Here is a 15,602-nt window from a genome sequence, read left to right on the forward strand (position 1 = left end):
CAGCAAGTCAAATAACCTCTCCCTAAACAGCAATGCTAAACAGAAGAGGTGGAAAAAAGCGTAGAACAGAAAAAGTGGAGGATGTGTACACTTCTGTGCTGCAGTTATTCAGTGAGATACATCTAAGGTTGTGCTTCTTACAGAAGGGATAGCCCTACATTTCTCTTAGATGCAACTGCATGCTCCCATTGTCATTTTTAAGATGGCACAACTATTTCTGTGGCTCCCTGGTGAGCCAGGCAACTATTTAATCTGAGAATAGACCTAACCAGATATAGATGTCAACTGGATTCATTCCCTGAGTTTTGATGCCCACATAGAATTGAACTGAACTGATACAAGGTTTCTTTCTAACACGGTGCACGTAAATAGATTAAAAAATCCCACAATATTAGACCAATTATCTTTTAATGAATATCGAAAAAAATCCATTTACAAAAGTTCCATGTCAGAAATAAATCAACTCAACTGATTTGTAAGAAAACACTAGCTTTATCTGTTTATAAATTACATCCTTATACCTCCTTTCTCCTTTTAAGTTGACAATGGTTTATGCAACTGCCTTTCCAAGGAAAGCAGATTAACAATTACCACATACAAAATATTCTTTTTCCATAAATTTTAACACAAAGTATTATAAGGAAATAAAATATTTACCTTATGAAAAAGGACTCGCCTGTTCTTTCTAATAGGAAAGACAGAAAATGAGGGAAAACACCAGAGCAAATAACAATATGGCTCTGTATCCTACAATACATATCCAGGCAACATGCAATGATTAAGATTTTTCACCAACGCTACTTCATTCTAAGGATAACAAAGGTAGATACCACCATCAAAAATGAGAGCTAGGAGACCTCCTTTGTCTATTAAACCATAATAAGTTACATAAACTGCTATACAAAGTTCATCTTTTGTAAGTAAGCAGAAAATTATCGATATCAATTATCGGCAGAAGAGCACCCAACACTTGTAAAATCTCTTTATCTATCTGGAAAATAAATTTTTCACATCCAGGTTTGCATAGGATACTTTCAGATAAACTTATATTGAGTCAGAGGACTGTTCATTGTTGCTTAACGTTGTGTGAATGTTTTTAAAAGACTGGTTTCTTTCTATGACACAAAGAACAGAAGACCTTACAACTCCCATGATATTTGGCAGAACATGTTTGCAGGCTTAGTTTAAAAGAAAATGGACTTTCCTTGACAATATTCTCCACAGGATTCTGTCAAAAAGAATTCTCTGGAGAAATAACAGTGGATAGATTATACAAATTTTTAAGTACACATTGCATGGAACTTCAGCCCAAAAAGAACTGAAAATTTAGAGAAATATGTGTAAATGGTCTTACAGAGTAGGATAGCTAGAAACTAGCTACGCTGTCCCGACTCATGCTTGCATTTCTCCCACTGGGTCTCTGTCAAACATACTTGAAGAAAGGAATGCACAGTTTAGCTTTTTATCTTAGAAAACTTGAGGAACACTTTCTGCATTGATTAAATATTACTGCTGCCTCAGAACTTCTTTTCATATGGGAAAACATGACTGGACAACCAGGTGGTTTTTTATCTGCCTCTCCAGATTTCTTATTGGAAATACATACTTTTCTTCATGTTAAAGCTGTTTTGAAATAATGTTTTCAACAGTGACTATTCTCTCCTTACTACCTTACCTAAATTTCTTAAGTCTTGATTAGTACACATTAATTAATTTTGTATCTACATATTTTTATTCTTGGTCAGATCTGAACATTTGACTTTCTGAAAAGCTCATATTCAACTCTGTATATTGCACTTTTGCACAAATACACTGATGTTCTGACTGGGTTCTTTCTTGAATTAAATAAAGGAACAAGAACTTTGCATAACTAAAAGAGATGTAAAAGATTGCACTTAGCAATTGTTCATTTAGCAAATTCAGCACTCTTATTTAAAAAGAAAATTGAAGCATGAGCTATACACAGAAATCATAGCTTATTAAATTGTTCAGTAGTTTCTTAAGCCAGTGGCAAAATACTTAGTAAACCTAATACCAAATTACAGTTATTTTGAGGTTTTTAAAATTAAAATATCCATAATCCATATTTAAATTACCTAATTATTTTAAAACATATTATTCCATAATTTTTGTGAAATACGTACCACAAAGATATGCTTTTGTACCCCTTTGCAATCAGAATCATCTCAAGGCAAGCAGAACACACGGATCTTTTAAAAATCTATTTTTAAATATAAAATTAGCTACTTGATGCATGCTTAAAATTAAAACCACAAAACACACATTTAACTCTAAAAACCTAAGAAGAAGTTGCATGTTTCATAAACAAATCAAATTGGATCTCCTATTTAACAGGGAAAATAAGGCATAGAATGCTATTCTATAGTAAGATATTAAAAACTATAAAAATATATTAAATTGCATATAAAATACCAAAGTATCAACCTTATCTCAACCAGATATAAGACAGAAGGAGACAACTTACGGGTAGGTTTCTGAAAGCTGCTGGGCTATTTTATAAGCTGTGGGATCCCTGTCAAGTGCATACACAGTGATGTCGCTGGCTTTCTCCAGAAGAGCTGTTGTGTGACCTCCGGCTCCAAACGTCATATCGAGGAAGAGCTTGGAGTGAAAACACAAACACCTTTTACCTTACAGCAGTGATAAACTGATGGTTGGTTTAAAACTTACTTTGATAATCTCCCTCATGTATTAGAGGAAAATACACCATTGCCTTTTTGGAAATATTTTTATATTTTGTGCAGAATTGCAATTAGGAGAGAATAATATTTTACACAAAAAACCCCACCCTAAAAACAAACAAACAAATAAATAAATAAACAAAACAACAAATCCAAACAAAACCACCCACAAACAAACAAATAAAAACACCAAACCAAACAACACCAAAACAAAAAAAAACACCTTCTGTCTCATACTTTGGAAGGGTGATTGCGACATCAAACTTCATATGGAGATAAAGTGACTGGAAAAGGCTTTTACAAAGTTTATGGAGGGAACAAAATTTAGTTGGGTGATCACCCAATATTAAATTGTATCACTCATATAAAAAATAAAGCACTTATCCAGAATCTTTTTGCAAGCAGTATCTATAAGACAAAACTGTTACAGAGGACATGCCACCCATACTATATAAATGCTCTCAGAATCTATTTAAGCATTCTGATTTATCTTCCACCGTAACAAAAACAAAAGTATACTCATTGAAACCAATTTATAAACACAAAACTGAAACAGTTAAAAAATGTGGTTGTTTCTTTAACACAACTGAACATAAGAATTTAGCTAGATTTTAAATATACAGTAATTTCACGACTATAAGGCGCACCCTTTTGACTAAAATTTTTCCCCGAATCCGGAAGTGCGCATTATAGTCCAGTGCACCTTATCTGATGTACAAAGTTCGGAAATTTGCGAACCCGGAAGCGCGAGCTGCGAGCTGAGCCGGGAGCTGCGGCCATGTGGGGGGAGTTGGGAAACGGGGGAGCCACGGCTTCCGAGTGGGGGAAACCTGGAACCGGTGCGGCCGCCGGCCAGGGAGAAGCAGGGGGAAGCGGTGCGGCCACAGGGAAGCGGCAAAGAAGCGCCGCAGGAAAGCACCGAAAAGCGGCAAAAAAGTGCTGCAGAAAAGCGGTGAAAAAGTGGCGAAAAAGTGCCGCAGGAAAGCTGCTAAAAAGCACCACAGGAAAGCACCGAAAAGCGGCGAAAAAGCACCGCAGGAAAGTACCGAAAAGCAGAGAAAAAGCGCCGCGGGAAAGCGCAGAGAAGCGGCACCGCCGCCGGCCGAGGGGAAGCCAGGATGCAGCGCAGCTGCGCGGTGGGAGCCGGGAGCCGTGAGCCATGCCAGCCGGTGCTGGGGGCGGGCGGGAGTGCCGGGGCCCGCTGCATGGTGAGGGCGCCTGGGGTTGCGTTTAAAGGCTACACCGATCTTTGAAAAATGTTTGCAAATTGAGCACCTGCCAGTAATTTGTTACTTTGTTGCACGCCGCGCAGCTCCTCGCTGTAGAAAAATAGTGCACCTTATAGTCCAGTGTGCCTTATATGATCTACAAAGTTGCAAAAGTTGCCGACTCCTGGGGGGTGCGGTTTATAGTCTGGTGCGCCTTGTGGTTGTGAAATTACTGTACTTGCTATATGCTAAAAATTCCAAGCGTATTCTCTGTAAGTTCTCACATGTCACTAAGATTCAGGGAAACTCTCTTATGACAAAGATTCCAATCAGTTTGGGTTTTGTTTGCATTGTACCGTTACTTCTACTACACTAATTAAACTCCAATACTGGTTATTGAGTGGGATATCAAACTAATTAGATACTTTTTTTATTATCTCCTTTCAATGAAAATTATTAATATAAAAATGTAATTTTTAACTCTGTATTTAGCTTAGAAAATTGCAAAGATGAACATGAATTCTAGAAAATATACTAATCCTCTTAAATTACTTTTTAAAAATTTCCAGGGCATATCTGTTATACTTTCATTTCCATTCAAGTTATTTCCACTTAATCCTCACCAGAAGTAATGTACATAAGCAATAAACAGATCTCTAACTTTTATATTCTAGTTCTGTAGGGAAATCCATTTTGAAAAATCATTTTAGAAATATGTGGAGGAGCAACAGAAAATTAAAACCTTTAAAACATTTGTTTGTTGTTTTTTTTTTTCATAAGATTAACCCACTCAGAAATGCACTCAAAAAACTTAATCACAGGAGTCCCAAGTGTCATTTAGGATTGCACTTATTCTGCAGCAACACAATCAAAACCAATCTAAATTACATCATAATTCCTCTTGGGAAAACAAACAAACAAACAAACAAAAAAAAAACAAAAAAAAAGTTTAAGCATCATGAGTCACGTCTTCATGGCTGGGTTTGGTTGTTTAGCTTCATTCAAAAAAACAAATGCTCATATTCTTTATCACAGTTAGAAAACTAGGATGAAAATTTTCAAAAACATCTCTATTTTCTTTCCTAAAACAGACCTATAGTGTCGTCAGGAAGAGTCATGGAAGGTAGAGGAAGTGCCAGAAGAGTTACTTCTATCTTTGAAATAAAATATTTTGGAGTAGTAATTTTATTCCACTTAAATTCACTAGTACCGTGAGTTTCCAGAAAACAGTCTTTTTTCCACTAGTATGCTTAACTACTTGTTTATTTCTTACATGTCTGTTTGTCTTCTACACATCTAACTCTTCTTTGGTCATCTCTAGAAAGTATTGAACAGATTCAATCCTTCTTTCACCAACACTTCCATACTAGAGAGAAAGTCCTTTGTTTCATCACGTTTGAACAGCAGAATATGAAAAGATAACTTAGGTACCTTTTCGGCCAAATCTCCAGACATTTTTGCTTTTTTAAGCAATATGTAACACTGAGTTTTTTATTTCCAGATGAATTTGTAAAGACCTTGTAGTTCATTCAAGAACACTTATATTTTAACAGTCTTACCTTTCCTCACAGCTTCTGCTTTCATTCATTTTAAATTTGATAAACTTTAAGCTTGACAAGCCCTTTATACATGCTGCTTATTAATGAACCATACAGAAGATCTTGAAAATGAACCAAAAAAAAAATACTAGCAATGCAGAGAAGAGAAAGGATATGGGTCATTGTACCATAACATAATGACAAACTCTCAATATTGTGACAGTATTGAAAAGCTTTAGTTAAGAATCCATCCATCCATACTGCGAATAACCTCCTACTTACTGAATTCCACTGCCCTTTCTGAAAGAATCAACACAAACCAACCAAACTTTTAAGACATGATCTTTAACCTGAGAGCACTAGATATGGAAGGATACAGCTCTGATTCAATCCACATTCAATTCCTCATAATCTAAATGTTCTACTCAAAAGCTACACTTTGCATCTAGAACGTAAAAAAAATAACTATCACCTTAAGTTATCAAATAGCATGATTATGATATTAACATGACCATTTTGGAGCATTTATCAGATTTGAAATTAATCACTGTAATATCCTGCTTCATAATATGTTTCTTATATATACCATCCATCTTTCATGCCTGAAATAAAAGACGCATCATTTTTTTTCTTCCTCTTTCTCTCTTGCCTACTAGTTTTTAATCACATAAAATTAAATGACACTTTATCCTCCTGGTCCTATAAATACTGGAAAATATTATTACATTAATTTCTCCTGCAGTGACTCACAATTCCATTGTTAAGTTATGATAGTCCTATCAGAGTCCCCTTGGGAATTTCATAATCAGTTTGTGACTGTACATTTTAGAAACCATTTGGCTCTTCCATGACACACAGATAACAACACACAAAAATTTCACAGCTTTCATTTTACAACTAGCTCTAATATAGTTAGAGTGGTACAAGTTTGAGTTCACCATTTCTGTATAAAAGACCTTTTACTGAAAAGCTCTCATAAAAAATACCTTTTAAGCATTTCATTTTACTGTGACTGATATGTAATTCCTCGAATGGTTATGTTCCACATGTAATAAAGTTTAGTCCACAACACTTAACAGCCTTTGTGAATATTTCCTTTGCTGTGAAACAAAAGGAGATTGCAGAACTTACACAAAATTAAAACTCACACATGACACATAAATTGAAACAGCATGACTTATTTTTAAAAACTCACTATTCCAGTATTTTCCACTGTCTCTTTCTTTTTTAAAGGCAAGAACTTTATACCTTTTTAAAAGTAATTTGATCCTTTGTATGTCCAACTTTATTTTCCCCTACTAACCTTAATTATTTCAAGCACTCCATCAGATGTTCTTTCAAAAAATGTTTCTTCTTTCTCTCACAACCCTGATATTATCTGAAAGAGGACTTCAGTATATTGGACAACATCTCCAAAAGACTTTGGCAAATTGTACAAAATATTTAAGACATACTGAGTTAGAATACAGGACATGAAGTCTCAGTCTTCTATCTGGGGTATCAATACTTCATGAGCAGTCCCTCTCTTTTCCATTGCTGACCATGTCACAAACTCCTGCCATTTACCTGTTGTGCAAACTGTCTCACCTTGTTCACATTTACACAATACCAAAATATCATTAATACGTTCTGATAAACTAGCACACATAAGGCATTTGCCATGGCTCTTTCCAACACATAAAATTAATTTATTCTAAAAACAGAAGAACTGTTATTTACCAAAAAAGTGATCTTGCACTGCATAATTATTTATTCAATCCCTAGTCCTCTTTATCCACTTTTTCTATTAAAAAAAATGAGATCTATATTGACAACCATCTTCCGTGCCTTTAGCAAGTGCAATCACCTAAACCATCTTACCTCTAAGTTCTCTGATTAAAAATAAAAAAAATAAAAATCAGCCTCAAAACAACCTTCCCAGGAAAATGCTGTTCCTTCCTCCAGTCCTGTTTTGCACTTCCTTCAATGATTTAATTCACAGCCACAGAAGAGACAACTGCACTATTTTTCCCCTCTGATACTCTCGTTATCCTGTTGTTGACATTTGTCCCCTTCTTGCCTATAGAAACACTTCATTGAATGGCAGTCATTCAAGTATAGTGAGTAGAAGTAGTAGTTTTGCAGTACTCCTCCCAAATTTAATGCTCAGAATAATGAAACTTAGAAGGTAATGAAGACAGCTATCATGTCATGGAAAGAAAATAACACTATGTAAATTATAGTGCATGATCTCTATATAATGTAAAACTCATTAAATTTTGCCATTTGCAGTATTATGTATCAAAATCAGTCCAGATGTAGTTTTCAGAGGAAAATATTACTCAAAGCTTACTTAATAGCAAAAAAAAAAGTAATCCTACCTAATCAGTTCTTTTACCTAATGGGAAAGACATACTTCTTGAAGTGCAAAAAACCAAGTAATACTGCTTTCAGAATAGAAAACAATATACAGTAGTTTCACGAATACAAGCCGCACGGATTATAAGCCGCACCCCCGGTGCCTCGACAATGTTGCTGTCTTTGTCAATAGATAAGCCGCACCCCGAATATTAGCCGCACTTTCGTTCGTAGCGAGAATCCGTGCGCAGCTTTCACAAATTGGCCAATTAGTAACAGGATCGCGGCATAGCGGGCTTTACTGGCTCGGGGCGGGGCCAGGCAGGCTCGGCCCGCTTATGGTTGCCGACGGGGCCGGGTGGCCCAGCTCAGCGCCACGGCTCGGCGGGGCTGGCCGGGTGGTACTGCCGCCGCCGCCGGGCTCGCTGGCCCCCCTCTCCCGTCAGCACCACCCCGCTGCCGCGTTCCCTAGCCCCGCCGGCGGGCTCGCCGGCCGCGGCGCGCCGCCTTCCCTAGCCCCGCCGCCGGGTTCGCCGGCCGCGGCGCGTTCCCTAGCCCCGCCGGCGGGCTCGCCGGCCGCGGCGCGCCGCCTTCCCTAGCCCCGCCGCCGGGTTCGCCGGCCGCGGTGCGTTCCCTAGCCCCGCCGGCGGGCTCGCTGGCCGCGGCGCGCCGCCTTCCCTAGAACCTCCGCCGGGCTCGCCGGCCGCGGCGCGCCGCCTTCCCTAGCCCCGCCGGCGGGCTCGCCGGCCGCGGCGCGCCGCCTTCCCTAGCCCCGCCGGCGGGCTCGCCGGCCGCCCCCTCCCGTCTGCACCGCCGCCGCGTTTCCTCGCCCTGGTCGGCACTGCAGGCCCCCGCACCGCCAGGCTCCCCGACGCTGCTGGCCCCAATTCTGCTGGGCTTCCCCCGCTGCCAGGCAGCCCCACCCGTCGGCCTTCCTGCTTCTGCCATGCTCCCCTGCACTGCTAGCCCCAGTTCTCCCAGGCTCCCCCGCCCTGCTGGCTCAGGCTCTGCCGCCCTCCCTGCCCCGCCCTGCTGGCTCAGGCTCTGCCGCCCGCCCCCCACACTGCTGGCCCCGCCTCTGCCAGGCTTTCCAACCTCTGCCGGGGCCGGCCGGGCTCCAGCTTGGCTTGGGGCTGCCGCGGGCTCTCACTTCCGTGTTGGTAGCTTTTAGAATTTTGTTAATAGATTAGCCGCCCCGGAATATTAGCCGCACTTCCGGGTTTCCACCAAAATTTTGGTCAAATTGGTGCGGCTTGTATTCGTGAAATTACTGTAAATGAAAACTTTAAAACATGAACAGAAGGATAGAAAACAATATGAATTCCAAGTTTAAAATATGAGAAGAAAAATTAACTTGCAAAAATTACACACTTTGCCAGTACCATATCAATACTATATATAACATTTTAACAGTGATACATGCCTAATGGTGGACATTCCACCCAAAACTGGGCTTCGCAAATTATAAACTAGAACCACAGAACTTTCCTGTGGGAGAAAGGAAATATATCCACAAACCCTGCTGCAACAGCCAAGAACAGAGCCCCAGTACCTCACCATTCATGTTTCATCTTCCAGAAAAAAAAAAAAGACTTACAAAGAGTGAAAATTATGAAATTCATATACTTTCAGTTTTATCAATTATGGAATTAGAATTTTTAAAGAAACTTGCATAACATATTTGTTCTGAAAATCGAACTCTTTCCACTTTTTACAAGCTTGGGGGAGGGAAAAAAAAAAAGCATAGTGATTTATTTAAACCATACTACAAAGAAAAAGTGAAGAACAGCTACCCAGCATCCAAACTATGTTGCCTAGAAGAAAAGGAAACACCTGGAAACTGCTGCCTGAGAAAAGAAAAATAAAATGGAGATTTTTTCCATTCAATTGACAGCCATGCAAATGTCAACAATATTTTTCCTTGGAGTATTATTCTACTGAATAGTCTAATAAAAGCAAGTTCACAAAAACAAATGGTTACATGATGAGAGCAATGGTTACATGATGAGAGAAATAGGTTCTGCAGTATTTCTGCAATATTAAATCCACCATCAACTAGTGCATTACAAGCCAATCAAAGCTAGATCACAGTGCTTCTCTTTGTTTTTACTGATCTTTATCAGTGGGATGACAAGCCAGCATTTTTCACAATAACAGATTTTTCATACTTGAAATGAGGGCTAGCTTTTGCTCAAAAATGCAAAGAAGGTCAAAATACTAGGATGTTTGTTAAGGCTAACAATAAATATTTATTACTGCATTGCCAGGCACTGTTGGTCTGTATCAAAGTATTTATTCTTATTTTATTTGTATCTATTCCATCTTCTTGTGGAAAATAAATCCTGAGAACAGAAAAGTAATACAAACAAAATAATCAACACATTGCAAGATGCTTTTTGCTTCTACTTTCTTCTGGTGTTTCTATGATGAGTCATGTTCCCTAAACTTGCTGTCTGAATTTCCTTGTTATTCACAACAGAAATTGTTCACTGTCACAACATAACTTGTTTTCCACTCTGCTTTATTGTTCAAATATCAACTCTAAGTGCAATAAAATGTATCTGACCTCTTGTGAAATACCTTGAATTTTCTACAGCTTACTATTTTAAGACACTCAACTACTTAATATACACTAAGTAGAACAAGCTGAATTGAAGTGGGGACCAGTGACAACAAATTCTATAGGAATCTTTTTCTAGCGGTGAATATTTTTCCCCAAGAAATAGTTGATCTGTTTTATCCTTTTATTTCCGTATCTTTCACAACTAGTCACTGCAAAGGTATGAATAGAGACATCTTAAAAATAGTTACTGTTGTCAGCGTTTCTTGAACAAGTACACAGACTATTGCTTGGGCACATATTTTAAAGTCCACCGTGAGAAAAGGCAATCACTTCTCGGTTCCTCAGTATTTTATTTTTCTTCTGTAGAGCTCAAAATTGAGAATTAATGTTCATTGCTGGCCTTTGGTAAAACCAACCTCACTGAACCTATAGTTTCAATAAACACAGAGAGAAAATTAATCAGAAGAACAAATGAAATCTATAAACTTTTCCTTCTAAGGGGAAGCAAAAATACATCCAAACTTCAGTTTATTTTCTTCCTATCATCTAAATACAGGGATTCTGCTAAACAACAACATGAAACAGAACTTATACTACCACCAAACAGACTCCCAATCCTATTCCAGCCAACAGGCAGGACTTACAATACCCAAAATCCCAAAATCTTCCTCTGGTAGGAGATAGTGGCAAACACTGGTTTAAGAAGGTAATCTTCCCAAAATCTCAATTCACTCTATAACCAGTCTCCATACAGAATTACAAATGTTAAGACTGGTATGCATGGAGAACAAAGGGAAACCTCATAGAGCAAATACACCAGGTCTGACTCCACCAGACTATCAATAAAGACAGAGCTAGTAAAATGCATAAATTCACACACACAGACAAAATCTTACTACCAGGAAAAAGCACCATTTGAAAAAGTTTGTGCTTAAAAATCCAAACTTATCATCCTTGAACTGTTCTGACTTGCTGCCTCCTTCTTCCCAGCTAGCAGTAGTAATTAATGACAATAAATTATATGCCTCATGATATTCCAACTAGCTTTCTGAATACCAATTTCAACTTCAGTGGATGAGAAAATATTTCTTATCCTAAAATGATCTGGCAGAAGACAGGAAAAAACGGTTCTGTTGCTTGAAATCCATAATATTTACCCAAATTAAGTTACTAACATTTCATTCATGCCTTTCTAACAGCTATTCTGACACTCTTTGGGATATGGCCAAAAGGTAAAATGATTTGTATATTGTTGAGGTTTTTCTTTAATTCCACTTCTTTATTACTTCATCAAAATGCTTTGAATTCACCTTGATGTGCCGTAAAAACCAGAAATACATGGAGATATTGCAGCACTTTAATTTTAAGATAATCATCCAAGTGGACAGAGAAACAAAAATGTTTCCAGAAAAAACTTCCCCTATTGCATGCAGTAACATACTACATGGTAATTCTAGGAACAGAAAAATATTATTATTTTATTTTTAATACTATTTTTAATGCACAAGGACATCATATATATATATATCTATTGTTCCATTCAGTATATGCATACCAATGAACGCTAAAAACATCATGTTCAATAACTTTAAATACTATGTAATGATACAACTTCCTATATCAATAAAGAAAAAGTAGACAGAACCATTTTGTCCAAATTAATTCACAGTCTCCAAAAACTGAAGTTAATGCTTTTCACTAACATTAAACTATACATATATGCATCATGTGCTATACAATGAAAATTAATTCAGGCTGCAGAACCTGGACAACCAAGTACCACGGAGCTCTAAAACCTGTTCTGCAGCAAAGTACTTTAAAACAAAGCAAAAGTGTCAGGTTTATATATTTTCACACTAATATCTGATCTAAACCTCATTTGTTGCTGAAATTGTTCACCAACAAAATAAACACTACATTTCTCCTACCCTCTTTCTCCAGGTCACCTCCAAGGCATGCAGAACTCAAGCCCACATCAAGACTTCCACACAATGTTGATTTTGAATCAAATCATGTCAGTATAGATTATTCCCTGACATGACAAACATGTTAAAAGTACTGTTTAGATATGCTGAAAACAGTAATTGAAAAGGCAAGTTTTCTACATTTAAGAAAAAATATTCTCCTACACACTTACTATGTATTCAGCATTTCTTACACCACTATATATGCACCACATATAATTCTGTCAATAATTTTCCACTAAAGCAGACAATCACCATTTCAACATTTAATCTTCTTTCCTACAGAGCCTGTGAGCTTTTATGAAGAAATTTTACAATCAGTTTTTGCAATGTACAGCCAAACATACGAGTCTAAAATTATTATGTGGGATATATGCAGAAAATCTTTGTTTTGCAGCTCTCACTTTTGAAGCAATTGGAGCAAATGCAGCAATTTGATCATTTTGACTAAATATACTAGAATTAGGACTGTCTTTTTTTAACACATGTTCTGAACAACAAGTCCAGAAAATTAAAATAACCAACAGAAAACTAAATTTTAATTGCGGAATAATTTTAAAGGCACTTCTAAGGTATGATTTTGTCAGAGATGAAAAGGAAATAACTCCGAATCTCCTTACATAGAATCCATTTCAGGCATCATTTTGCATTTTAAGTTACATACAATTATTTCTGAACAAACTATGATAGTCATTGTGTGCAAATAAAAGAATGTAGTACAAAAGGAACTTTAAACGATTCCCCCTAGGTCACTGCAACCATATTTATGTAAGAATAAAAATAAAAAGCACTTCTTTAAAAACTTATGTAAATGAACATTTGCAAACCAGTAAAAACCCCAAACCTATTAACTGTAATGCCAGTGCAAAGTCACACATAGGTAAAGTCACTTACACCAGCTCAGTTACACAGAACAATCCAAAAGGTCGGTGTTGACTTTAGAACATCTTATTATGGTAACAAACAATCTATTTAAAAGAGACTAATGGAAGTAGGATCACTTTTCGTCTGAAAGACATATGGAGTCTTTTTTCTGTCAACTGAAGTTCATGGCTGGACTCAGCTTACAACTCTGATCATACTGGCATGCTTAAAACCCTACACTGCGTAGAAATCTCACAAATATTCTCCTGCCAACAGCTAAAACTTCTTAACCTTATAAATAATACTTATTGATAACAGTCCTTTCTTCTAATTGTACATTTATAGGAAAATAAAAATGCAATTATATGCTCAATTTATTTAGAACATACCAGAGTAATAAAAAAACCCCTCCACCCAATTTAAAAAAAAATCACAAAGAAACAAAAAAAACCCAACCAACACCCACGACCCTCTCCTGAAAAATAAAATCTTGAAAAATTATGTATTTTTATTGTTCATCTTTGGCTGAAGTGTAAATCCAAGATCATAAGTTGTACGAAGTTACCAATTATATGAATGAAAGTTGCTGTTGAGAGTAATTTACCCTCAACATCAAAAAATCTACTCATTCAAACATTTTAAACAGTTTTCTCTTAGTAATATTTCACTTAACATTCCCTACTGATTAATTGCTATTAAAAAAAACAAACAAACAAACAAAAAAAAACCCTCTCAACAGATTTTCAAATGAATTTCAAATACATTATTCTTCTATAAGAGAAAGTCAAAAGGTAGTCATCTGGGAATCATCTCCAATTAGGTTTTAATATCATGCATGCAATGAATTATATTTACTGGTTTTTCAGTAACAAACTCAGCAAATTCTCTCCTCTCCTTCTCTCTCTATTTATTTTCATTCTTTAATAACTCATATATGAACATATTAAAAATAGGCTTCTGAATCTCACCATCCAAAGGTGACTATTTTAATTATACATGCAGAAACCCAAAGCAACATGGAACTCGTCATCTTTTTGGAAATGTTAGCCCCCAAACAACATGAGGAATCATGTTTTCTCTGACGTATGCAACAGAAATCTCTTTACATAAGAAAGTTATCATGTAATCAAAGTCTTTGTCATACTGTCAGTTCAGAAAAGACAACAGTGTTTTTCCTTGGCAAGATCAAGTATAAAATGGTGAGGGAAGAAGAGACACTGCTACTGTGAATGCAGGTTACATTAGTCCTCTTTTCAAGAAATTAAAAGAATATTTTTGGATCATGGTAGAATTCACCCACGTATTTATTAAAAACCAAAAAATATTTCCAAATACTTTATTTTCTTATTTTACATTAAAATATCTCAATATAATTTACAATTACTTTCAAAAACATTTTTGCAATTTTATAGTATGCTTTACAGCAACTGTTTGCCATATTGTAAAAAAATCCTGTAACTCTACTGATAAATTAACTCCCTAACTGTAGCTAAACACAATCACACTCTAAAACAAGTAGCAACATAGTTCATTTTTCAGCATTTAGAAATGCAGTGCTACTAAACTTCATCGAACAGAGAAGATTTAATGACCTCCAATACACTGTAACTGGAGATGCTCATATTCTCATCTGCTATGCAGATACAATACACTAATACATAATTAAAGAACAGGCAGTTACTGATTTATATTTATGTGAGATCAGCTTTACAAAAAGGAACATACTTCAGACTCACAGGCAATTAAAACCAGATTAATTTCCTACCACAAATATGAGTTCAAACTCCTAGTGAGAACAGCATGACTTGTAATTTACTTTTATACTCTTTATTACATTAATACAGCAATCAAAACAAAAATTGACATTCACCCCTGACAAAAATAATGAGCACAGAAACCTTGTAGAATTATACAGTTTTCATATAATCTATTGATTGGAGAAGGCAGTTACTTGGTCCTTCAGAGTATAAAATTGAACACCAGGAATTCCCAGCCTCTTGTGGGAACTGTACAGGTGGTTCACTAGTAGTACAAGAAGTCTTAGCAGCATGCAATTATAGTAATAAAATATCTTTAATGTGTTGATATAAGTCAATGAAAAAGAACATGCATGCACAATCTGCCATCTGAATAGGGTCCCTTTACTTCCATTTTAAGGTAAAAACATTCTCAGTTCTATCATCTGTGTAATTTAATAAAGAATGCTGTGGTGGAAATCACAGAATACAATGGCATGACTAAATTATGCAAAAGTTTTGAGTGGAGGTGTCATTTTTTAAAAAAATAAGATGTTCAGCCATTAATTACAAAAAGAATAAACAAGTGGATTAAGAACATAATAAATCACATTTTACACTGAAGTTGTTGAACTAATTGGTTGCATTTCAACATGAAAGTATAGATACTATCATAAATCATAAGCTGGA

At 36.6% G+C, this 15,602-nt stretch overlaps 1 protein-coding gene across 3 annotated transcripts in view; it reads right to left on the reverse strand.

The window, feature by feature from the left end:
* Positions 1 to 15,602, reverse strand: part of METTL15 (methyltransferase like 15) — a 98,222-nt gene that overhangs the window by 57,980 nt on the left and 24,640 nt on the right. For all 3 annotated transcript variants that reach the window (XM_033063168.2, XM_033063166.2, XM_033063167.2), the window contains one exon: positions 2,486 to 2,622. In XM_033063168.2, the coding sequence (XP_032919059.1) occupies positions 2,486 to 2,622 (137 nt within the window). The remainder of the gene's footprint in view (positions 1 to 2,485; positions 2,623 to 15,602) is intronic.

The sequence above is a fragment of the Catharus ustulatus genome, chromosome 6, assembly GCF_009819885.2.
Source record: "Catharus ustulatus isolate bCatUst1 chromosome 6, bCatUst1.pri.v2, whole genome shotgun sequence".
In the NCBI taxonomy this organism is placed as follows: Eukaryota; Metazoa; Chordata; class Aves; order Passeriformes; family Turdidae; genus Catharus; species Catharus ustulatus.